This window comes from Siniperca chuatsi, linkage group LG21 (assembly GCF_020085105.1).
Source record: "Siniperca chuatsi isolate FFG_IHB_CAS linkage group LG21, ASM2008510v1, whole genome shotgun sequence".
In the NCBI taxonomy this organism is placed as follows: Eukaryota; Metazoa; Chordata; class Actinopteri; order Centrarchiformes; family Sinipercidae; genus Siniperca; species Siniperca chuatsi.
The window spans coordinates 13,446,598-13,472,937 of NC_058062.1; the positions used below are offsets into that span (position 1 = coordinate 13,446,598).

At 40.9% G+C, this 26,340-nt stretch overlaps 1 protein-coding gene across 4 annotated transcripts in view; it reads left to right on the plus strand.

Moving 5' to 3' along the window:
* cep112 (centrosomal protein 112) overlaps positions 1-26,340 on the plus strand; it is a 103,193-nt gene that overhangs the window by 7,259 nt on the left and 69,594 nt on the right. For all 4 annotated transcript variants that reach the window (XM_044180911.1, XM_044180910.1, XM_044180908.1 and 1 more), the window contains exons 5-17: positions 364-448; positions 2,505-2,582; positions 5,695-5,742; positions 5,856-5,930; positions 12,604-12,690; positions 15,987-16,086; positions 16,600-16,718; positions 17,193-17,336; positions 21,497-21,651; positions 21,966-22,095; positions 22,212-22,304; positions 22,526-22,585; positions 23,761-23,840. In XM_044180911.1, the coding sequence (XP_044036846.1) occupies positions 364-448; positions 2,505-2,582; positions 5,695-5,742; positions 5,856-5,930; positions 12,604-12,690; positions 15,987-16,086; positions 16,600-16,718; positions 17,193-17,336; positions 21,497-21,651; positions 21,966-22,095; positions 22,212-22,304; positions 22,526-22,585; positions 23,761-23,840 (1,254 nt within the window). The remainder of the gene's footprint in view (positions 1-363; positions 449-2,504; positions 2,583-5,694; positions 5,743-5,855; positions 5,931-12,603; positions 12,691-15,986; positions 16,087-16,599; positions 16,719-17,192; positions 17,337-21,496; positions 21,652-21,965; positions 22,096-22,211; positions 22,305-22,525; positions 22,586-23,760; positions 23,841-26,340) is intronic.

Sequence of the window (26,340 nt, forward strand, 5' to 3'; positions counted from 1 at the left end):
GTGTGCCAATGAATATAAGCTGTTTCCCTGTTAAGCTCCCTGTTTAAACCATGATGGGCATGATGAGAGACAATGAGTGAGGTGTATGATTAGAAAAGGATTATATAAGCCATAGACTGGTGCCCTGTAGGCTGTCCATGGAAACAAACAGATGTATAGCAGAGACGTTTATTGTTCAGATGGGACGAACTGCAGACCACAAACCATGCAACCAATGCCAGATGTTGATCTTTGTAAATAGCGAGGCAGGCTGCCTACGCAAGCACACTTATATGCAAACAGAGGGACAAGAGCAGACTCCAGAGGTGTGTTTGCGTGTGTAGGTTAACCTCTCATGCTTCTCTCTCACATTCTCTCTTCCAGGAGAAGGCTATACGAGGAAAAGATCCCATCACGACCCATGTCCTCCAGTCCACTCAAGCAGTCACCCAGACATGATGCCAGGATGGTTAGTTCATCACCATAGTTCAGACTGTCAATCACACCTCTGGACTTCCCTGGCATACTTGTCATAAGATTCAAACCCGCTGGTGCCAATATATATAGTAGCCACAATGTTTCACTTTCTTCCTTAATGTGAACCAATTTTAGAAATTCCTGAACTTATTTCCCCATGAAGTTGGAGGAAATTCCCTGAACTCATAAGTTGCTGGTTCAAGCAACAAAAATTGAGCTAATGGTTGTGATCGCAATACATTTGACAGTAACATACACTCAGCTGAAAATGTATTAGGTGCTCATAGCTGAAACATACCCTCATGAAGGTTATAATGTTCAGTTTTTGTTGAAAATGTTTTAGAGAGGTGTTCAGCTTTATGGTCCTTTAGGAGGCTGTAGTTTGTGGTGCTGTTGAATTGTATTGCATTATAGTGAGAGGTGTTTCTGTTATTTTGTCTTATTGATATAAGTGGGGTAGACAAAATATTGAAGAAATTTTCAACAGCCCCATAAACTACAGCCTTCAAAATGGTCATAAAGTTGAATCAACATCTCTCTAAAACAGTTTAAATCAAAACTGAACATTATAACCTTTTGTTAAGGCAGGATTTATTACAGGGCTGTGGTATTAGACTTCATTAGTTTTGGTTAGGTGTGCCTATTAAACTGGCAACTGAGTGTATTTAGGTACAATTCTCTAGGGGAAATGTGTAAGTCCCCATTAATACAACTAATAAAGTCACTCCTCAGATGATTTGATGATCTCACCCGACATGATCACAACTCTTCATTTTCACTTATCAAAGTTTGAAATACTTAAAGCCCCCCAAAATTTGGTCTCAAATGTTGTGTTTTTTTGATAACATTAAATATTCATGGCTGCAAAAAGCTCAAATGTTGCTAAATCCTGATTGGTGCGCAATAGTATGTGACATCACTATTTGCCAATGGACCCCGACCACTTCGATTCATTATGAAGAATGCAGAAAAAAAGTACAAATAGAAATCTATCATGTAAAATAACCAAAACTGTTCATAGTTAGAAGCTGATTCAGAAATATGTTTTTTTTTATTGTGTTGTTCATCAAACCATCATGAATCTCTACTGTATATGTTCACGGTACAAGCCAATGTACAGTTCATTGGCACAACTGTTAGTACATCTGTGGTCAAAGCCATTTGAAGCTATTCATACTATTTATATTGTGTTTTAACACAATGCGATGAATTCCTAGTGCGATACAGAGACCGACACGCTGCTTTGAACAGCCAGTGACCCGCATACTCAGCATTCCTAGATGTTGAAATTAAACGTTTACTCTGTTTGTTCGAGGGTGAGGCTCTGGGACCTTAATGCCTTTTTAATCAGAAGGGGCATTTACTCCTGAGCTATTCCATTCAACGATTTCTCTGTGTCGGTGCAGTTCCGCTGAGGTACACCCAAGGTCCACACTCCACTAGATCCTAATCAAATTCAACAACATCTCTCCTTTCCCTATCGCTCGCTCAACTTTATTAGATATTTCCCCTATTTCAACCTTGCTGCCCAACCTCAACTTGAGTAAACTGATCTTGTATCAACAGAACCCCTGGAAGCATTAAAATTACTGTATAAAACAAATCCGGAGGCCCGTTGTAACAAAAGGCTGGGGAAAACAAGAATGACAGGCAGTGTAGCTGCACATGCCCCTCGTGGAATTTACTGCGTGACGGAAATGATGTGGAACTGCCAAACATCTGGAGTGCTGTATGTGAGAGGGAGGAGAGTGAGGGAGCAAAGGGTGGAGAGATGGAGATAACGAGGGAGTAGAGTGCTGTTAGTATGGGAGGAGAACACATGTGGGTGTACTGTATATCTGTAAGCTTTTAAAGAACCCTTTTGTTGTTGCCAAGAGAGGAATTATATTGTGTCAAAATGAAAACCTCTATCACTGTCTGCTGTTTGCTTCCTCAGGCCAAACTGCCAATCATTTCATTTAAATTCCCTCCTCTAATTTATAGCCCCCCCCCCCCCCCATAATTTCCATTTTGTTTCTGCTGCACTCACTCCCCTTTTTCCTCCTCAGGTGGATGGGGGGTTGAAGGCAAATATGTCTCCCGATGACAGTGACCTGGAGGCCCGTCTCAACAGCTGGAACCTGGGGGTGAGTCCAGGGGCATGCCATGAGCTTCTTGGTTACATGCAGCTGTCAACATGGTGCAACTCATCTACAGTGACAGGGAAATGCCTGAGTAGATCTGCACGAGTAGATCTAAATCAATAATGTAATGATGCTGAGTTAGCTGCATTACTTAGACACACACACGCGCTGAACAAAGGGTGTAAAAATCCTTTTCACCTACGTCCTCTTGAAACCACTTCTTTAGGCAGCTCCCTGCTATTGTAGGACGTGAGGATCGGATGAGGAGTGGGAGACGGGTTGTGTAAACTGAGCATTTGAAGATGTGTGCACCTCTCTTATCTTCTCTGTCTGGAGTGTACCAGGCCAGGGCTCGATAAGCACTCAGCCCTCATGTCTTTTTATTCCCTTATTTATTCTCTATCTCTTCACCTGCATGACCCTGAGAGTCTCTTTTTTTTATTTATTTTTTGCGTGTGCTTGTCGCCTCTGTCCTTTCACCCACATTACTCACACAGTGATGTTTTCTACAGAACAGCCTCTGTTTGTTTTTTTTCTTCTCTTTCTCCAACTGTTTCTCTCTGTTCTACCATCCTATCTTTTGCTCTCTCTGGCACTTTCTCCCTCTGTCTGTCTGTTCATCTATCTTTCTCTGACTCTCTCCATGTTACTCTCCCACTCTCTTTCAATACTAGAGTAATCTGAGGTATCTATCAGCAGACGTGAAGCCATGCACTCCTCTGTGTTGAGATGCTGATAAGAGGCATTGCTTGGCAACGCTCCCCCCAAGCCTGCATCTTTCAAATCAACAGATGTTCCTTCACACACACACACACACACACACACACACACACACACACACACACACACACACCCTCTTCAAGTTTACAGAAGTTTTATAGATGCACTGCTTCAAAGCGCCCAGCTCCTACAAAATTTCAGCACAGCCGAGCATTACTCTATCTAGAATATCTTTGCTTTAGATGTTCTGAAGCAGTCCATATCGGTTTGTTCATTTCACCTCTAATGTAATAAAGCCTGTGTAGTCAGCATGGTGGCCATACTGGACAGTAGACAGCAGATTGCTTCAGTCACGGATAGGAAGCCTTTAAGAGTCACAAAACCTGAGTCAGCTGGATCACCATCTGTAACATCTTTCAGCTAGTCTGTAGCTTGTGTGCTGGAGCAACAGAGTTTTATCTTTAATGGGAGTTGAGTGTTACAGTAGAGTTAGGTGCAGCATACACTGACCTGCTTTTAGAGAAAAAAAGCATGCAAACTAGAAAAAATTTGCGTAAAAACTTGGACTATTTTTTTCACACAATACAGAATTCAGTGGTAGTGCCTGCCACTTGGCCATCCCATTGTCTGTGGTTAGGTGGGTGTGCTGACGGCTTGCTCAACGCTAGTCCGAAACTAGGAAGCCATCAATCACCGTGTGTTTGTTTGGCTGGAGAGCCAGGCCCTGTAATGTGGAGTGTTGTTCCTCTTCTGCGTCCGTCTATCCATCCACGTCAGGTTCCAATGACACAGGACGCTGTGCCAGCTGTGAGACTGGACAAACATGTGCACACAGGAGCATGTGTGTGGGCACGCAGAAAAAGAGTGTGTGCACAGGGATACATGTGCACCAAGTCCAAGTTTAGTATCGCACTGCGCCAGCATTACACCACAGCATTTAGTCTACATGTCTTCCTTGCCCTGTGGGCCATGCTCAATCAAATCTGATGACTGGCTGTCTGTGGGTATAAAAATAAATCACATTCTTATTTTCATTCTGGGCAGTAGTTAAGAAGGATAGTGATTGATCCATCACTTAGTAAATATGGATTTTTTTTATTTAGCCAATGCCAAATTTAACTAGCAATTCATCACACATCATGGCACGCACCATTGATGCCGCTCTGCACTGACTATATTGAGTGATCTGTTCTTGTGCCTATGTCTTTCTGAGTGCATGGATTACAGTTTATAAACCTGATTGTTGTCAAGCTGGTTGTCTCCTTTTGTTTAGGGCTTACAGTGTGTCAGCTAATGAAATGTCTAACCTGTTTTTACCTGCATCACGCAGACTTTGTCAGGACAGAGCTACTTTCATCTATTTCACCTGTCACTGACTCATCCTGAAGCAACAGATTGTGACGTTAACCTCGTACAGTAGCTGTAACTATTTTAGTCCCAACCTCTGAGGTTCTTTCAGGTCCTGTTCTCTCATCTCCCATTCATTCTGGGTTAGCTACGTTTGGGTTGTGCCACCTCACAACATTAAATACCTTTCTTTTCTTTTTTTTTTTTAAACCACTGAATGAGTCCCACATTACCCTCTTCTTCCTCCTCCTCCAACTCTTCTTCCTTCTTCTCCTCCTCCTTCATCCCCATGTTGAAGAGATAAGCAAAAGAACTGTTTACTGGGCGTCATTGCTGTCATCTCCAAAGTCAGCTCTACTGCTTTGAAAGGCCATGATCTTGCCGCTAGTTGGCAGCCCCTACAGACAGCCTCAGTGCATGAGAGAGAAACACTGTATGATAGTGTGAGTTCACAAGAAAATAATGGGGTCATAAACAAATGTTAAATAGTGGAAGGAAAATAACAGGTTGTCAACACACATATTGTTTTGGGTTTTTTTGCCATTTGTGTCACAGTTAGTGAGCTGATGTATTGATGTAATGCTGCAGAGTCACTTGGACTGTGGCCCTTTTACATTCAGGTAGTTAAGCAGCTCACTCTTTTTTCAGTCTCTTGTGTTTCACATTATAATCAAAGAACATGCCGTGTCAGTGTTTGGCAAGGATGTATACACATTTGTCTCCATCTGACTGTAAACAGACCGGGGATAGCTTACAGATTAGTGGTCCTGAGTGTTGACAAAATGGTCGTGTCGCGACAGCAAAGAGGGGTTGAGAGCGGAAACAGAGTCAGCCACACAATGCCTTGATGTAGCCTGATGCATTCTGTCTTTCTAAACAGACAAGAGTTGACGGAAGAGACTCCAGCCACAGCACCAAGCTTTTGATGTGCTCCCTGCATTGTTTATGACAAACTGAGGGCGGAGGGTATATACTGATAGTGGTAAGGCTTTGTTAGGAGAGGAAGAAGAGAAAGAGGGGTCTAAAGTTTTTCTATTTACTCTTTCAGATTGAAAACCCCAGGTATTTGCGAGAGAAGCCCATTCCCTTGTCTCCGGTAAGTTGTCAAGGGGTCCCTTGTGGTTCATTTATTGTTACGTAGACAAAAGTGCTGTCTTTGAACTCCTCAGTCATTTCATTAACTAATCTCGCTCCTCTTTATCTCTGTAGATTTTCAAGTCAGGCTTCGGGAGGAACAGCACCTTGGCTGATGATCAGGGCCCACAGCTTGTACAAAGCAAGGAGGTATGCACTGCAGTAAGAGCCCTTAGCAAACCCCAGCAGTATCTGAGCACCCTTCTATGTGTGATAAATATCATAATTCTGATGCCATCTTTGTATACCCAAAAGCAGTACATGATATTTAAAAGATTGCCCATTACAGTATATCCATTCCAGTAAGCCTAAATCCTTGTTACTCACTATTCCGTATGCTCAGCATTTGTACGGAAGCAAGAGGTGAACACATGCAGGGGTTAAAGCTCCCTTGACTGCTGTATGGCATTAGACAGCCCCACAGCCATGTACATACATCTTTGTGCATAGTTTGTATTGTTAAAGTGGCTGAGGCGAGCGTTCCTCTCAGAAGACAAAAATAATGCCGGCTCCCAGTGATGACAGTTTTTTCCTTATGTGGATTTAAGCTGAAAATCCCATAAGGAAAGCATGCTTTGAAGTCCTCTCTGCCCCTCCCCACCTCTACTGAACGACCACTCATCCCCCCCACTATCCGCCTTTACACTGCACTGTTAAATATAAAACTGGGCATGACTTGCTGTAATAGCTGTGGCTTTCATGTCTGCTTGGGGAAAGCGCTCCAGTCAGTTAAATCGGCTTCGCCGGAAGAGGGCAGAGAATGGAGGGGGAAAGGCCAGAGAGAAAGGGAAAGGAAGAAACACACAGAAACATGATGGACAAGAATGGTCTTTCTTATTGACCTGTCATATTAAAGATCTGTTTATGACTGCTAAAAGAGGATTCACATGCGTGGACACAAACACTCCCCCGTCCACATCCACCAAGTCGGTCAGGCTACCTGTGGGCTGATATTGAATGTAGCAACACCAATACAAAAACATTAAAGCAACGTCCCATGCTGTTTGATCCTGCCTCAGACTAGCTGACTGGCTACATACAGCTGTGTGTGTTGGGAATATAAATTTATCTCGGAAGACCATATCTAACCTCCATAACAACTTTACTTATATACACAGAGTTACCAGTTTATTAGGTACACCAGTACACAATCAATAGTAATGCAATCCAATTCAATGGTCGTGCAATAAATTGTATTGTGTGAAGCTTATAATGTTAAGTTTATAAAAACATTGAGTCAGAGGGTTGTTGTTTCAACTCTACAGCCATTTTTGATGCTGTAGTTAATGGTATTTTTATATTGATGGGTGATTATAATATTTTGTCCACCTCTTTTATGTAACTAGTATGTATGGTGGACAAAATACCTTTCAGATTCAGTTTGTATGTGGGTGGCCTTGAATAAGACCATACATTTCTAGGATGGAAGCTGTAGAAAACTGAACGGGCATGCCATTTCCACTGAGGCCAGAATGCTCTCACTATGGGAACCAGTTCAGGAAAGTCACAGAGAAACATTGGGAGGGACACATTGGGAAATGAGGGGAAATGGTGCAGAACAGGAGTTTTTTCCCCCCATGGTGCTTAGGTTTGTGCTCTTTGCCTACTGTAGCCAGTCTATTGCAGACTATTGAAAGATATGTGTGTGTCGTGGCCTTACCTTCTATTCTTCCAAGGCTTATAGAAGTCACTGCCAGCAAACTGTGGTTAAGCTTTTTAGCCATGCTAGCAGCTCTGGGGACGGCAATGTTGGTCCGTTGTTTGGTCCTCCAATTTGGTCCTGACTGAAATCTCTCAACAACTACTGGATGGATTGTCATGTAATTTTGTATAGACATTCATGGTTCCCAGAGGATGAACCCTGATGACGTTTGTGATCCCTTGACTTTTCCTCTAGCGCCATCATGAGGTTGACATTTGTGTCCAACAACTGTTGGATGGATTGCCATGCAATTTGCTACACACATTCATGTTCTCCTCTGGATGAATTGTAATCATGTGGTGATCCCTTAACTCTTCATCTAGCGCTATCATCAGGTCAAAATTTCAATTTGTCCAATACTTCGGTTTCTGACCTGCAAATCTAATGACATTCCCATCAGCCTCTGCTGTACTTTTGTTGTTCTTTTTTGTGCAAATGTTAGTATGTTAACATGCTTAACTAAGATGCTGAACATGGTCAACATTATACCTGCTAAACATCAGTATGTTAGCGTTATCATCAAGTGCATGTTAGCGTTATCATCAAGTGCATGTTAGCATGCCAATATTAGCATTCAACCCAAAGCACCACTGTGCTTAAAGGAACAGTTCACCCCAACATCAAAAATACATATTTTTTCCTCTTTCATGTAGTGTTATTTATACATTAAATAGCATTAGATTGTTTTGGTGTGAGTTGTCGAGTTTTGGAGATATCGGCCGTAGAGAAGTCTGCATTTTTTGAACATAATGGGACTACATGAAACTGCTTCCAACAAGGTCTGTGGATTATCTTGAGTAACCTGGCTTTTTTTATTTTATTTTGTGCTTTGAACACCACAAGCCGAGTGCCTTATAGTCCCCATTATATAAAAAAAAAATGCAGACATCTGTTTTTTTTCTGCCCTGTTATGCAGAACCTGCCCTGTTATGCAGAACCTTTTCTTGAACTCCTCATTGTCCCAATGCATCTCTGATTCCTATTGTAAGGTTCTGGGAATTCTGTTTTGGCTGTACCATCTGGGGAATCCTAATCGGACTGTGGTTTATGACGTGCTATTGTAAAGCCCCTTTTTCTTTTAGTTTCTATCATTTATGATGCCCTCACTGATCATGTGTCTTGAGTCACCATTAGCAATTAAAAGAGTGTTAGGTGGATTTCAGGAACTCTGAACCCCACAGGATACAGCTGTGACACACCCACACACCCAGTATTTCCCTATAGAAGTCACTGATCCAACCTTAACCATATCGTCCTCAACAGCCTCGTTAAGCTTTCCTACAGAACCATAGAAACCTCGTCCAACACTACTATTGCGTGGCTGTCTAGGCCCAGTCTAGAAAATCACAGTGACATCACTTCCCTTTAATCCCCAAAGCCTAGTTGAAAATTTACCCAGGTTTAAAGAGTTATACATGCCACATGTCCTTAAACTGGCGACAGCTTAACGAACATCTCAGCTTTCACACCAAGCTCATCCTCCCACTAAGCTACCGACTGCATTGATAAGAATGCTGACTGCTCTTTTCCTATGGAACAACGAGTGGCAGCTAAGAAACTTCACTGCAAGCTGACATTGCTTTGAGTCACTTAGCTTATACAGTGTGTTTGCTTATGGGTGAGTTGTGGAAAATCTCTTGCAGGAGCAGCAAAGTCCTGCTAATCCTTCAGTACACTCTAGCAGTGCTCAACAGCATTATTAGGGATGGGTCTTTCTTTGGAAATTCAATTAAATGGCGACTGATGAGTCAGGCTTAGCCATTGGCCCGTGTCATGTGTTTACAGAGGGAGATACTGACAGGCTGATTAAAGCACCCCATCCAAGTTTGTAAGTGTGTGCATGCTGTCTTCAAACTAACCCCTTGGTTCCTGACCTGAGAGATTGTTGGCAGCAGGGACAGCATGGTAGATGAATGTTAGTGTCAAGTAGTCACACTCTAATGGTCACAAGCCCCTGACTGGGGATCAGGCCCCTTTGCTTTCCGTTGCCATAATGATGCAGTCTCTCTAATCTAAGGATCCCATGGGATGGCGCTTGAGCTCTCAGCCTGTGATTTAGAGGTACATAGCCTGTCTTATCTGAACGCTTTTCAAAGCTAAAACAGAGCAAGCTAGCGAGCCTTAGTAGTTTAAAGGAGACTAGTTCTGTGGTTTGGCTTTCAAGATGGCACTTCAGGCTGGGAGACCCAAGGGACCAACAGTGTTCCATAATGATAAAGTTACTATTTCAAGCATTTCTGCCCTTTGTAAATGATTCTTATGTACTTGTTGTATTCATATTAGCAATTTTGAGTAATAATCTGTTTACTTTCTGTCTTTGGAACTACCCGCCTCTAACTATGGGAGTCATTTTTTTCCCATATGTCAGAGATTCAATTTTAGCCAAAGTTTTTATCCAGCCTTACTATCTGGACAGACTACACTAAATTAACTTCTTGTCAGAGTGTGGAAATGGCATCTAGCTGCTCCTCAGTAGATAGCAGAACGCTGCATACTGACTATCGTAGAGCATCTGTGTTTACTGAGGATGAAAGATGCACCAGAACATTGTACATCTCAGGCAAGATGAAGGAGATGCACAAACACAACCTTGCTTTGTGGAGCCCAAACAGTTAGCAGACACTTTGTGAACACATCCCCCTGAGGAAAAAGGCCTTGACCCTGTGCTGGTTTTTGAGAGCAGAAAAAGCAACTGTTTCCGTCTTCTCCTCACATTCCCTCTCTCATACCTCCTCCCCACCCCCACCCCTTCTTCCCTCTCATCCTTTCAAGAGCGAAGTGTCAAAAAACATGGCATCTTACAACGCTCGCTTCAACTCTGAAGAAGAGAAGAGGCAAAAAAGCTGTACCACCCAGTCGGGCTGATTGAAGGCATCTCAGACGCCTTAGGTGTACGACATTCCTCCTCCTCCTTCCTTCACTGACGCTTTTATAAACAAGTTTCCAACACCCCTGATCTAGTTTGACAAACTTTCTCCAAAGAGCATTTGAAGAGAGGATGAGAAAGTGACACCCCCATATGTGCTTTTTGGGGGGAGGGGGGGTGCCGGCAGAATCAGGTCTCCATTTACTCTTCTGCTTTTCAATCACTGCCATCTCTCTCCTTCTCTCTTTCTCTCACTTTCTTTTGCTTTTTCCTTTCTACTCTGACAGGTCTCCTGTGGTCCCCTCAATTGTACAAGAAATGGTGGTAAATCAAGAAAAAACACACAGAAGAAAGAGACAGAATACTTAACAGAGCTTTGTCAAGGATACAGTGTGTAAATGTAGCTGAAGTGCAATAATGAGGAGATGCATCTAGAAGGCATTTTTATGAGTCTTAGTTGGACTATTTTTTTAATGGTGCTCAAAATGATCATCCAGAGTGAAGTGCTGACATCTTAACAAAACCTAAGCTCTTTGGGTTTTATAAATTCCACCATTTCAATCTCAAAGCATGGCTACATACTTTCTCTCTAACATCCAGTATGCTGTTGATGTCTGTATTGTATCGATATTTATAAACTTAAACCATACTGTAATTGAATCATATTTTTATTCTTTGATTTGTACCAAGAGAAGGTCTAATGTGGTTTGACTGTGCCAAGTAATGTTGTGGGAATTTTCTACTTAATTGTTTTGATGACTAAAACAAACAAGAGCTAGGTTCGGGATGTTTTTAACCACTGACATATTCACACACACAACCACACTTTCAAAGGAATAACATTGTCACCCTGCTCCAGGGTTGATTAACACATCAGAACAGACAGTGACTAAACATGAGTAGTCACATCAAAGCAAATGGCCAGTCATCTGTCTGTCAAAGGTTCTCTTTGTATTTCCATGTGTTGTGAGCGGAAACATCTTACGTTTAATTCTTAACAAACTAACTACAAAGAGTAGCTAGAAAAAGCTGAGGAAAACATCTAATTTTAAGAAATAAATGGGATTTACTAAAGAACAAATGAAAACAGTAAAAAAAAAATGAAAATAACACAAATCGGAATACAAAATATAGCAGTAAAAAGCCATGTAAAATTTGCAGGAAATGATATATGTAAATTGTGAAAAATACTAAAGTGTATTTTAAGGATGTTTCTAAAATGGATGATTGTTTTGTAAAAGGTGAAAGCGATTCAACCAAGGCAATACTATTTTATAGTTACTGTCAGCGGCCATTGACTGATATGCTACAGTTTCTCTAGCCCCACCCGCAGGCCAGAAAAAAAGGACTGCCATGCAAATCTCTAAACACTTTCATACTTACCAGAGGATAAACCACTTTTACATTTTTTTACATAACATTTTCTTTTTCTCTGGCACACCCTCAGGCAAAAGTTTACTTTTTTTGCCCCACCAGTGGTAAGGCTCTGAGAAAAGTTGTCTCTCCCTTTTTTCAGCACCAAAAACATTAGTTTTCTACTGCGTAATGAGCATTACAGCCTCAAAGGGCTGCCGTGGTTGTTCTTAGCTGACTGTTAGTCACAGGATTTCTTCAACTAATCAATGACTTCATACAATTAAAAATAAATAAATAAAAATCTTGTATTGTATTATTGTCTCTCTGCAGACAAATGTAGACATGCAAAGGGAACGCCTTTAAAAGCCATATTTGTGAATAATATTGTCTTGCCAGAAACATAATTATTTTCTAGTAATGACAAATGACTAATAGCTCATTTTGTATAAAAACAACATAGAAGATGAAAAATTGATTGCAATTTTCTTAGTCAATTACAGTAGGTGATGAATAGGTTGTTAGGGTTTTAGTTTGCTAACATTTGGAAGCTCTCTAGCTTAAGATCTGTCTCAACATGCACATGGCAACGCTGAACTTTTGATCCTCTGAAAATATTGTGTTCAAATGAAAACAGCCGCTCTCTTCATGTTCAACTGCTGTGTATGCAGAAGTACACACACACACACACAAAAACACACAGGCTTTCACTTTGTTGTGCTTACTATAGACAAATGCAAACATGTGTACACACACACACACACACAGTTGAGTACATCTCAGTTTTTTTGCCTACCAACTTCATTTCATATATGGAATTAAAAACGGATTCACTAGAGAGTTAAAAGTGCTCTAGAAGTCCATAGTGTTATGTGACATCTTGGTTTTCTATGTGTTTCCAGACTGAGATGAAGATCAAGGTTCTGGAGGCCAAGCACCAGGAAGAGAAACTGAAGATGCAGCAGAGACATGATGCAGATATTGAGAAAGTAAGAATCAAAACTGAAAGGTAGTGAATCCTAGCATAACCCTAAACACAGACAATAAATTTGGCCATCTGCTGTGAATGTTGGAAATCAAGCATAAAGTTATTCATTAAGTTATATTCATTATTTACTTTTGGCTATGGAATCCTTTCTTACAATGCTTGTAAATGCCCACTAAACCAGCAGACATAGTCTTATGTTAATTTAATTAGCCTACCACAGGTATTGGTCCTATAGTGCTATATAGTCTTTAGTGCATGCCCAGACATTGAATTGGCCATAGTTTGACTGTGTTTGTCTTTGCAAAGAATTTTCTTCTGGAGTGAGACGTCCAGTCAGAGTCTGCAAGGGAAAGGCGTAGTCTGACCATGGCTGAATCCCATTCTGGACGTCTACTGCTTTTCTTTGGTTGCGATTGGCATGAAATAATTACTCATTTTCATTCACTGCATCTCATCAGGAAACCATGATTTCAAGTGTATAAAATCCAAACTGAGTACTGGTAGAATATCCACTATATAACTGAAAATTGTTTGCAGGATAGTTTCAGTTTTGTTATTGCGAAATAACACGTAAGAACTTAAAATGAATTCGATGATTTCTTCTGGGGAAATTGGACAGGCAGGTCTGTTAACTTGAGTGCTCATGAAAACTAGTTAACCTGCTTCACAATGCCCATCATTGACTCTTGATTCCATTTGGTGGCTAATGAAAAGGAAAGGAACGAGCCTCTTCTCTTTTCATCGTCCCATACTGCAAATAATCAGCTCTTTTAAAGCTCTTTGTCATCTGGTGAAAATAGCAGTTAAGCTGGCTTATTTCACACTAGGTGCCCATCAGTTAGGCTGCAGATCAAGCACCTGGGATCTGTCACGTCCTCGGTATGACTTTCCTTTGCTGCCACAGAAGCTTTTAATAAAACTGAAAAAAAACCACTCCAATTTTCTCTCCACTTTAAGATGCCCATTGCTTCTTTGTGTTTGACAAGAGACAGGATGACAGCTAGCTCTCTCTCCCTCTCTTTAATTACATACAGATTGCGAGTTATGTCCGATTTAATTTCCTCAGAATTTTACCCAGTATCCCCTCTAATGACTTCAAAGGGGAGTGATTCAGGTGTGCACTCTGACGAGCCTGATGGAAGGTGGGCAAGCTAGGTTTAGTTTTAATTAGTCTCCTTATGAATAATGTATAGGCTGCTGAAAGGCTACTGGTCATTGTCCCCTTGCTTGAAATGCAGAGGGTAATGAGAGAACAGACCTGAGTGTTGTATGCTAATGGTTGTGGATCAGTACAGTGTGTAGTTTTAAAATATTTAATAACCTCAGGTGATGAAGCACATGCTTATTTTAACATCTGAGATTAACAATAGACCACAGCGTACAACAGAAAACAATAGATGGTCAGTAATAACTATATTTTGTTTTAAATGCCATTGGGATTAAATTACATTTGTGTTTTTGTTGTGAAATTTGTTTCTATTTCTCTGTATGTATAGAAAGTATACTCATGGTCTAACTCCATATTTTGTAGGTGTGTTTTCTTCTCCAGTTAAGTTACTCCATTCACTGATGATATTGGTTAAAATCATGGACAGCCAGGCTGGATTCTCTCTGCATTAGGATGGATTATAGAAGCCTAAAATGGGCACCCTAAAAGCTGTCATTTCCCACTGTCTAGTGCACTCTCCCTGGACCTGACACTGTGTCATCTCCTTGCTTGGTGGACCCCTAAAAAGACAACAATATCTCTGGGATGGTGAAATGGAAAAAATTGGGTATCCCTAAATGTTCTGTGAACTTTGCTCCAGCTGCCCCATCCTCCTTTCATCTCCCCCATCCCATTCACACAGAGGATGACAGGCTTGGCAACTAAGTGCACTTGGATAGAACAAAATGCTAGAGAAATAAAGTCTTATGGGCTTTGGGACAGTTCTTGACAGAAAAATAAGCACTCTTACTTTCTGCTATTTCAGCCATAAAGTCATAGCATCTGTTGTTGGTCTAGTCTGTTTTGTTCTGTCCTATTAATTGGATGGGTAATACCAATACCATTATCAATTCTGCTTAAAAAGAGGTTTAGATTAACATTTTAAGTAGATGATTTGATTTCATTGTGAGAGTAGAATTTGGTAATGTGACAGGACAGTTGACTGCGGATTCATCGTACCTATACGGTACATGAAGGCCTGCATTGTACCATCATTTTACAAGAAACTGTGGGCAGAAAACCGCCCTTTTTTGTTTAGAACCTGTTAGAAAATGTGCCTTCTTCCACACTGGGCAGTAGACACAACCTTAGACCAACTGCATAATGGATCTATGCGCATTATCAGTTGAGCCAAGACACCTTCTTCCTCAACCTGGAGAGTGCTCGACTGTCCTTTTATACTTGAGCTCCAGCTCTCCATAGCCTAATTTAACTAATTACTCACAGATGGCACAAGCAAGCAGATGTAGTTACCTCATCACACCTCAGCACAGGTGGTTCGCTCAGATGCCATTTCACTCAGTTAATCCGTAGCCTCCTTAGGATTAGATAGGCATGTGGAAGATGAAGTCTTGTCAAGTCATACAATGAATTATGTATACAAAATGTTCCATGTTCCTATAAATAACTGAATCTGAAGATGAAAAATCTATTTTTTTTTTTGTCAACTCATGATTGAGAATAAAGGGCCGTTGTAGAGTTCACAAACATGTAAATAAACCTTTAAACAACAGAAAACATCATTTATTTAGATTTAGTTGTTGTCAGTTGTTCTGTATTTTTAAATAGACCTGCTACTCAATTTCAAGGTGCCCTGTGAAGTTTTCTTGTAAACAAAGGTTTCTTTTTACATTCAGTATTTTTCACCAAAACACAACCTGTATATCCTTGAGGCCGAACAAACGTGCTTAATGTATTTCCTTCCTCTTCCATTGGCAGGGATGTGTACATGTAAAAACATTCCTCCTTGTGGCTACTAGTGGTCAGAAACTCCACAGGGTACCTTTAAGAGTGATTGCAGGTTCATAAGTTTTGGTGGTTGTTTTCCCTTTTGTTTATATATGGTACCTTTTTATTATTAATTTTGCCTCTGTGAGGAAGGATCTTAAGGCAAACATTCTTAACTTTGCATGTAAAACTTGGTTGATAGCTTTGATAGCTACTGGAGAAAGTAAAAAGCTTCAACAAAGACACTTTAACAAGAACCAGCATAATGTATGCAAGATAGCCATTTTCTCAGCAGTAAAAAAAAAAAAAAAAAGAAAATTCTCCAGTATGTGTTTAAAAACAATCTCCATTTCCCTCCTTAGATTCTGGACCGAAAGAATGGTGAGATTGAAGAGATGAAGAGTGCGTACCGGGCCAAGCAGAAGGAATCGGAGGAGATGATCCGTAAACTGGAGAAGAAAGGTGAGAGGTCACAGGATTGCAGGGTTAACTGGAAGGATGTTTATACTAATGTCTCTGAACACTCAGCGTAAAAAGCCCAAAAAGATACAATTCCACAAGAGACTTAACTGGTGTGGAGTGACGTGCTCCAGCTGTGCTGCTCAATCTAAAGTTTAATCACATAATGTGGGCCTTTTTTCTTCATGCTTAATTTCGTCTTCCCTTCACCTCTCTCACGCCTTTCACTCCTCCACTCCTCTCCTCTCGGCTCTTTCGTCTGTCTCTAAAAGCATTTCAGCATTTCACGAGAAACATATAGAGAAGCGCTACTGGCCGTTTGATAGAACCAATATCTTTATTGACATTGATTTACAGACAGTGCATCAATGAGCATGAGTGTATGTCTGTCTGTCTCTCTGTCTGTCTGTCTCTCTCTCTCTCTCTCTCTGTGTGTGTGTGTGTGTGTGTGTGTGTGTGTGTGTGTGTGTGTGTGTACATACCCTGAGGCTGGCCCTGACTGCTCTTCTCCCACAGTTCAAAGTGTGCTGCGGGAATCCCAGGTCATCTGCGAGAGCAAAGAGAAGCAAATTGCTGAGCTGAAGAAGATGTCGGATCAGAGCGCCGACTCCCTGAAAAACGAGTGGGAGAAGAAGGTATGAGGAAAAGTTGAAGGCCTTGGATATTCTGCAGCCCAACCCCCTGTAAGCAGCCCTGAGCCACAGGAAGACTGTTTGATAGCATGAGACTAGCAGACTTCGCTGCAAGCAGGCAGGCTCTGCTATACTTCTATAAAAATCTTTATTCTTTCATGCTTTATTCTGTGCTTAAGTAAGCGGGGGTTTTTTTAGTGATGAAAAATTAATGCTCTCTGCCCTGGGTAAATTGTGTTTTCACTCCTGATGACTCTAGCTAACCGATCTGTTGGGGCTCAATAAGATCCTAATGAAATTTCCACTCATCTCTTCTTGGTCGCTTAGTGTGTGATGAGCAACCATGTGGAACAATTAATAAAAAAATAAATAAACTACATAGCCATATAGATGATGTTTAGAATTAAAGCAAAGTAGTCATGGAAATACATGGAGAAAGATCTGTGACTGATATGTAGTTATTCTGTGCCCTTCCAGCTGCATGCTGCTGTGACAGAGATGGAGCAGGAGAAGTTTGAATTGCAGAAGAAACACACTGAGAACATCCAGGAGCTGCTGGAGGACACCAACCTCAGGCTGGCTAAGATGGAGGCTGAGTATAATGCTCGGTCACAGGCAACTGTGAGTACAGGAACAGGTGATGCGTGTGTAGGATTTAGATATTGATCAAGCTGAAGGAAACTATTATTTACAGCCATTGTCCTGTATGTATAAGAGACAACTTTGCATGAGGATGACTTCAAAAGCTGTAACAGTTTGAAAATGTTTAACTTTACCCAGACCTCATCTAATATGACTTAACTTGGACTGGTATGCTCATGTTTATTCCATACTAGGAGATTTATCTTAAACGGCAGCAGGAGATTCAAGTGTTCAGTCACAGATTATTTTCTATACCCAACACCAGACTTTAACTGTAACAAACAGGATTCTGGGTGACAAGATGAGTGTATTTTTACATAAAACTCCTTGCCTTGTGTAGCTCTAAGGACAGTGTATACATCTGTCATAACTCTAATTATAAAACAGTGACCTATGCCACTCCATGGCTCAAATGAAGGGCGACATCCTGTAACCTCTGGGCGAGAATGACTCTCATATCATCTTTATAAAGGTCTTTGATCCAAGTGTGTATTCAATCTTACACGTGGCAATGGCTGTGCTCAGAGATGTGCATGCACACATACATTCACACACCTCCCAAAGCAACAAGTTTCTTTGAAATCACATGAAAGGACTTCACTTTTAAGTGGGATCTTGCACATTTCATTACTGGGGATCATCACCAGATCAACAGCAGAGGCCAGTCGAACACACTGCTTCATAAATAGTATTGTTATCAGTATCAGCATTCATGTGCTGTCATACGTATCACACATATTGCTTCTGGCTTTAATCTGTCAGCAGGCCCACATTTAAGAGGCATCAAACACTGGACGTTGCAGGGCTGGTAGTAAGGCCCCTCTTTTTATAATTAAGAACGGACAAGGCCCCAGAGAATGAAAAGAGCCTTCTGTCACTGTAAATTAGCTGCTGTCTGCTGTGAGTTTGGGCTGACCTACACACACACACACACACACACACACACACACACACACACACACACACACACACACATAGTATAGGATGTTAAAAGTGGACTTGATCTCTTTAGCGTGTTTCGTGGTTGGTGTCTCTAAGCTTAATCCTTTAGAATCAATGTTGTCTTGTGTTCTTTTATTGTGAAAAGGTATGTCTTGCTCTATTGACATAGGAGTTATACGAGTATAAAACCTTCAAGATATCAGTCAGAAGACCCAAGTTTAACCAATACGTAGACATTTTATGCTGATAGAATATTCAGTCCTCCATGACTTTGACCCAGTAGCTAGGAGGGTCAGTAGCTTTGAGCATGTGGTTTGTACAGTAAATGAAACTAAATGCCTATCTGTTTCAGGCCACTACTACTCCTCTGCTTACTATGAGGGGGAGATGTAGCTGCTAATAAAAGTTCATACCCAGGACACAATGTGAAAAGTTTGTTCGGTTCACATGAAAAGTATGCAAGCCAAGACAAACTCAGATTGATGATTCATGTTCATTCAAATACTGCGTACTGGCTCTGGTTTAATAACAGTGAAATGAAGAATGTTCATCTGCCCATCGCTACCTGGTTGGATTTCTATCCAATGCGGATCAAAGATCTCACAAGGGGCTTACCGATATGTCAAATGTTGTTATTTTTGGATGTTATCTATGCACAAGGCAGAGCAGATAGAGTGACTGAGTAGGTGTTTGAAAATAAAGACAAGCCGGTATCTGCCTACGTATTGCACCAGCCAAACTCTTGACTGTTGTCCATGCATGTCCATAATCCAAATGACTGATAATGGAGATATGGTTAATATTGTGTTGTGGTTAAAGATTAACTAGTATCCCTTTCTAGCTAGTATTTTTTTATCTTTTGTTCCTAGGAGTGCATGTGTGTAACATAACTCTGAAATGGCTTTTTTTTTCCTTTATTTTTTTATGTTACTGTGTATGAACACCAAAATTACTTTTAAGTCAGTAGTGTCTTACACAAAGACATAATTGTTTTGTATCGTGGTATCAACCTTAGAAAACCATATCTGTGCACCTCCACGTAATAGTCATAGTAAAATAGGAGTAAACAAACTTGCAGGAGTATTTGTTTGACCCCTGTTCCGCAAGTCCACAGTCTACTCTGTCTCCCTTCTGTCAGACTTTCTCCTCTGCTTGCTGCTCATCCTCTAACTCTAGAGTTTGAAACACAACATGCATGCATACACACAGCCTGACAAGCCTCAGGAGATGAATGATGCAGGCTGTCTTCCAGTTGCTGGCTTTAGTTCTGATACAAAAACTGTAAAAGGTCATTCATCACCCTGTATGACTTATTTCTAAATCTTTGAAGGGAAGCGGAGCTCATAACTTAGCTTATGTAGTCTGCACTTCACACCTTGTAATTCTCCTTCTAAAACACCTAATCAGGGGACGTAATTTGCTCCCGCTGAGTGTGTCCAGGTGTACCCAGTCCAGCCTCAGTATGGAGAGGTGCTTCTTCCCATCTTCTGCCAGAGCTAAGTGTCAGCACGCGTCCCAGCACAACACAAACGCCTTGTTCCTTTTCTTAGCACCCTACACTGCTAACACAAAGACAAAAAATCTCTCTCACCAGCCTTGCCAGGCGCTGCTCTTGTACTCTTTTCAAATACACCGCTCCCTCCTCTCCCGTCATTCCACCTCCTGTCATCGCCAGCCTCTGTCATCATCTAGATGGACTAGCACGCTCAATCTTTAATCAGCGCCCCGTCATCGCCTTTATCAGCCTGCACACACTGCATTCCATGCTGTCACAAGCACACACACACACACACACAAGCACATGCTGGGGGACCGTATGCAGAGAGGGGACGTTTCTTTTCATTAAATCTGTGCCGGAAGAAGCTGTCTGCATCAGCTGGACTTTGATCATTGTCTTTATTGAAAATCAGAATTCCAATTGAGCGTTTGAAATTTGCCACTCAACAATGTTGGCGTAGAGTTGAGTAATCTAATTTCAGCCTTAACACATAGGATCAGTTTGTTCAGATTTTTGGAACAAGTTAAAGGTACACAGCAGAGTTTTCTTGTAAAATTATAATTTTCTCAAAACTACTGTGAACACACAAGATTTATGTCCCACTGTTATACACATTTGCATTACTGTGCTTTCACCAGAAATGTGTATCAAATAACCCCTGTGCTTTTGCAAGTGCATGTCCGTCCTTAAGCGTGTGCTGGTAGAATACAAGATACATCAAAATTAATAATACGTTGCAAAACTCTTCTCTTCTCTATGCTTTATTTACCAACAAAAAAGCATGGTGTACTGGACGTGTTTTAATTTTGATGGACTTGCATTGAAGCTCACACTGGTCTGCACCTCGCATGTGTGCATTCTCAAAGTAAGAAAGATCATGAGATCCAAACAAAACAGCGACCCGCCGATCAAAACATTGCTCCACAGCGCCACATGTGGTCAGAAACTCCACAGTGTACCTTTTTAAGCAGTTCAAACTTTAATAATTCTGCTATAGTTGGAATTTATTAATTGTTGTCTAGTGTTAGTTGCTGCATTTTTAGAAGTGTGTCCATCTCAAAAATATGTTCACATTTTGAGGCAGGTTATTAATATATAGGCATATTGACATTTGACCTTTTTAAATAAGAGTGCCAAGGCTTCCAAACGGGAAAACAACCCTTTATTGCCTGTGTTGCCATGAGTTGATCCAAATGTCAGAATTAGGGCAACAGGGTGAAATAGTAGCTTGGAGTTACAGCTCTAGAAATATTTGCAAGTCACAACATTTGACTTCAAAAACTGCTGTTTGTAGACTGGATGAACAAATCACACAGAAATATTTTCACTTGAAGACCTTTTCCTGTGTAGTATTGAAATGGTTTCTGCTGCTTTGACCTTTTGTATAAAGAAGATGTTTGTGTTTTTAATGACTCACAGACAAAACTGTCTATTTTAAATATCTAATATTTATAATCAACAGTCTTCAATTTCAGATATTTTACAAAATCATTTTAAAATGTGTATGTTATAAGGATCAAGTCAGAGAGGTGGTCAGCTACATTGTTAGCCACATTCTTCCATATTAGCAACCAGATTTCTGTGTCTGACTTCACTACAGGAGCACGCAGTCCTCTGACCCATGACATTCTCTCAGGCTGGTGCCCTTAGTGGTTCAAGCTGTTTGGTTTAGTGGTTTCTGTGTATGCTTGTGGTCCAGGAGCAAACAGTGCGTGAGCTGGAGCTGCGGGTGAAACAGCAGTCAATGGACGTGGAGAAGGGCAACGTGCTGCGTCAGAAGGTGACACAGGAGAAGGCCCAGTTGGAGATCCACATTGCATCGATCAGCGCCGAACTACAGGAGGCCAACAGACGGTCTGTGAAATAGGCAGCAATAAGGAGGGAGAAATGTTGAGTGGCAAAAAGAGGATACTATTTAAAAATATGTATGTGCCAACTCTCCAAGTATGTTGTCAAAATGTACTCTTCATTGTAAAGAGGTCTTAAGGAATTATCAAATAACATGTTACTATAACGGGGCATGTAAGGTGCAAAGAAATCCTTTTAAATGTGCTGAGACAAAACTATAGCAACGGGGAAGCAAAGTGACTCATGTAATTATTTAATTGGTCACATCTGAATAGGAACAGGTCAGTGTATGTAGTAACCATGCTTTTAACTGTCCACAGAAGTATGATTCTGCAGAGGGAGAAGGAGCAGCAGAGTGAGCAGCACGAGCAGACTGTGCAGAAGCTGCAAGGCAAACATGAGACTGACCTGAGCCACTTACATCAGGAGCATGCTCTGTCTGCTGCTAAGGTCCACATTACCAAAACACCTCCACATGGCTCTCCCTACCAGCCTATTCAATTTGCTGTTGATTAATGCAAAATACAAAATTTAACTATCCCCCCCCCTCTGCTTCCCTCTTCCAGGCCTCTGAAGTGATGGAGGACTTAGAGAAAACTGTAGCTCAACTCAAACAGCAGCTCCTGGACAGTGAACATCGAAGACACCAACAAGTCATGGTATGATTTGGGTGGTTGCATGGGTGTGTGCATATTTTAAGAGTAAATGTGTACATGCATGTATAACTCATCTTAGCACAAATGGCATGCATCTTTTCTGTTTGCCACTGTAGCAATGTCAGCTATGAAAATGCTTAAGGTTACAATGGGCTTGTCTTTGTGTGATGTGTCACAGTATCACCTCTGCCGCACAGTATCATTTCAGCTCCGCTTCCTTTCAGGATCAAGGGATAAAGTTTCAGCAGGAAAAAGATGAACTGCAGATCAACTGTGAGAAAAAGGTAGTGTGTATTCGCTCTTCAGGAAAACTGATCCACAGAGCTCCATAGCTTCTGTCGTTGCATTAAAACAGCCCTGGACAAAGTTATTACGGTCAAGTGGAGATCAAAGCCTGGAGTCACATTTTCCTTTTGGTTCCCCTTACTTTTAGATTTTATGTCTGGTCTCGTAAAATCAGAGTCGTGATTAACTGGTAGATGTAAGACTGGACAGAGAAGAAAGATGAGGATGGAAAATGTATAATTTAGCATAAGAGTTATTAAGCAAAGAAAGTTGAGAATGTGAGTTATAAGCAAATCCAAATAAACTTGTAGAGTCACTGCAAAAGAGGACATTCAAAAGCGACATTTTTCTGTCTGAAGTATGCACTGTCAGTGTACTCTTACACTCCTACACTTAATTGCCTCTTCACCCAGGTCTTTACTTTTGAGAGACCCTCTTCAAAGCCATAGAGCAGCTGTAAACCATAGAGTGAGGAGACCATTGTTAATGATCTGGGCTGGACCAGACCAGTCCAGACCAGACTTCTTAGGTGAAAATCAGGTTTTACAGACCTGCTGCACCTGGGTCATCTTCAAAGTGCCACAGTTATAATATGTGTGCTAGTGGCAGGCTGGCATACCCAGAGATGGGGCCCCTCTGGCTGATACACCTGCAAGAACTTAGCAGGCCTCTGTGCACTTTATTCAGGGTCAGGGAGAAATTAAATTAAGCTTCTCTAAAAGAAAGTCAGTAGTTTGGTTTTGATGTCTCTTGTATTTTCCTCAAATGCAGTCTGTTTTTTATCCTGTCTTTGTAATCAACCTGTATCTTTTTTCCACCTATATTTTTTCCCTTCTTCCTTCTGCAAGGTGACAGGAGATGAAAACAATGAAAGAAAGAGAAGTCAGTTGTTGATTTTCCTTTTTCTCTTTCTAAATGAGACACGTGAAGGAGGCCAGAGTGCACAGTATCTGGACATAAGAAGGGCCCATATGGCTGCCATAGATCCAGAGAGAGAGGCCCTCTATGCAGACAGATAGGCTCAGATGGTACTTTTGATGGGGTGATAGAGAGAAGAGACAAGACCAGATGCACAAGGTCACAGACAGGAGAGTTTTGTTGAGTGATGTTTGATGGTGTCTGCTGTTGCACTCACTTATCTCTCTCTCGCTCTCGCTCTCTCTCTCTCTCTCAGGTTTTAGCAATCCACAGTGAGGCAGAGAAAGAGAGAACAGAGGCCAAGAGGAAGATAGCCAAACTAGAAGATGCACTCAGGTACAATGAGGAAGACCAAAGAAAAAGTGTTATTTGTTGCAATAATACATTTATCTGGCATAACCAAAACATTCTTATTTATTACTGATTACAGAGTTAGTATCTAAAAATACTGTACTTCAGTACACTGCTTCTAGCTAAATCTTTTATCCTGTGTTTTCGATGGGACAGATGCAGCACACAATGTGAATACCCAATGTTAGGGTTCATATATAGCCCAAATGCGAACACAAATAGCTTCACCCATATTCACTTTACAGTATATTTTATCAGTTATGTTAGAAGAAACAATAATCCCATTAGTGAGCTCTATAATCTGTGTATTAGTGTGGCTGTGTGTCTGTGTGTGGTCCTCCTCCTTCCCTCTTGGTCAAGTGTTTGACATAATTGTCTAAGGCACACCATCAGCATGTCAGCCAGTGTCTGTATGTGTGTTTGGCCGGTGTGTGCAGTTAACATTGCGAGCTGGAGCAATGACTCCTAAAGATATAATAGAATGGAATACATTCGGGGTGTGTGTGTGTGTGTGTGTGTGTGTGTGTGTGTGTGTGTCACACATTTGAGCCTTCACTTTGTGGCTTCAAACTTTATTAGAGAGTTGTTTATGTCTACTGACTTGAGTCTTTGATCATAAGAACAGTGTGTATGAATTCTGATTTAAGGTGGAGTTTGGCTTTAACAAGCCAACCTTTGCACACACTCTTTGATCTTTTTTTTTTTTTTTTTTTTTTTTTTTTTACAACTGTGAGTAGTATGGTTAGCGTTGAGAGCCAGGAAACTGATGAAAAGCCATACTGATAAGAACTTCACGTGTGATGGGCATTTGTGTTGTCTTTAAAGAAAACTAGCCAAGTTAATCCCACTGTATAAATCTGTCTCTACACTAATAAACTGATATCCATATGAGGAAAATACCATGTGACTGTAGATGTAAGACATCATAAAGAAAAAAACATGACAGTCAGTTGGTATGAATTCAATATTTAATAAGAAACTAAATTAATCGTATGCATTAGGTAAAATAATTCAAAATATGTTAAAGCCGCACTAATCAGTATTTTTATATGAGCAATTGGTCAAATGACGCTCTCTTTGCTGAACTATTAGACAATTATCACCCAACTCTGCAGTTTCCCTCAGCTCTAGACTGGTTTTGCAGCCTGCAATTTTAATATTTTGGTTCATCGCTCTGATCATTCCTGTTTCTAGCCTCTGCAGGCAGCTGTTTTGAGCGAAAAGGCTCAGATAAACCGACTGTATACTACCAGCACCAAACAGCAGACAGCCATAGTTAGAGGCAGATTTTTCACTCAGGAGTTGGTGGAGACCAAAATAGAGGTTAAACGAGAGGGAATATTGACATACGTTCATCAGGTGGCCAGAAACATGACTCCATCTGAATGTTTTATTTTTCTTTTTGTCTTCTGGATGTGTAAATAGGGAGATGTTTGCTAGCACGTTCACCATAACAACTTTATATGGTGAAAATATGTCAAAGTTGTGTTTACATTGTGTTCCGCTGACCCCAAATGCCCCAAAAAGTAAATTAATGATGCTAATGCGTAACATTTAGGAGGAGCTATTGGCAGAAATAGAATATAATATGTATAATTATGTTCTCATTAGTGTATCATCACCTGAACATAAGAATCGTTGTTTTCATTACCTTAGAATAAGCCGTTTTTATCTACCTAGGGAGCAGGCCCCCTTCCACGGAGGTCACCATGTTCCACCGCCATGTTTCTACAGTAGCCCAGAACAGGCAAACAAACACTGCCTCTAGATTTGTGTTTTTCGCGAGTTTCGTGGCCACCGTAGTTTCTCCTACACGCTTGGAAGGGGAGGGTGATGCGAGCGGTATTCAAATGGTTGCAAACTGCAATTTCACCACTAGATGCCACTAAATCCTACACACTGGACCTTTTAAGAGCAGTTTATAACCCAGTTTCACAGCAGAGGTTTCTTGTCATAGCAGAAAAAGCACAGGTGTAACTAATGACAATAAAAATGGATCAGTTCCATTAAGTGTCCTGGTAAGCCATTGTGGTGAGCCAGCATGCAAAATACCAGGACCCTGAAACTGGCTCACCTAAATGAAATCCAGCCTAATTATTGTTATTAATTACACCTGTACTTCTGCTATAACATGTCAAAATGTCTGCTGTATCTATTTTATGCTAACAGATACTTTTTAAGCCTCTACTGGAATATTACAGAAATATTATACAGGGATTGAAATTATGAATAAATGAATGAGTCAAAGTAATGCTTCAGATGATAATCATTCTGCCTCTGTTTTCAAACTGTTGAACCCATCTTTTGCTCTTTCCATAATTATTAACATTAACTGCCCTAAAAGTAGAGACCTACTTTTGTTTCACTTTTTATCTCCCCCTCGGCTTCCTACTCTCACCCTTTAGCTCTGTCACTCCCTTCTCTCCAGAACTACACACTCTGCTGACAGCCTGGACTTCAACAGACTCCAGACAATCAGCCAACC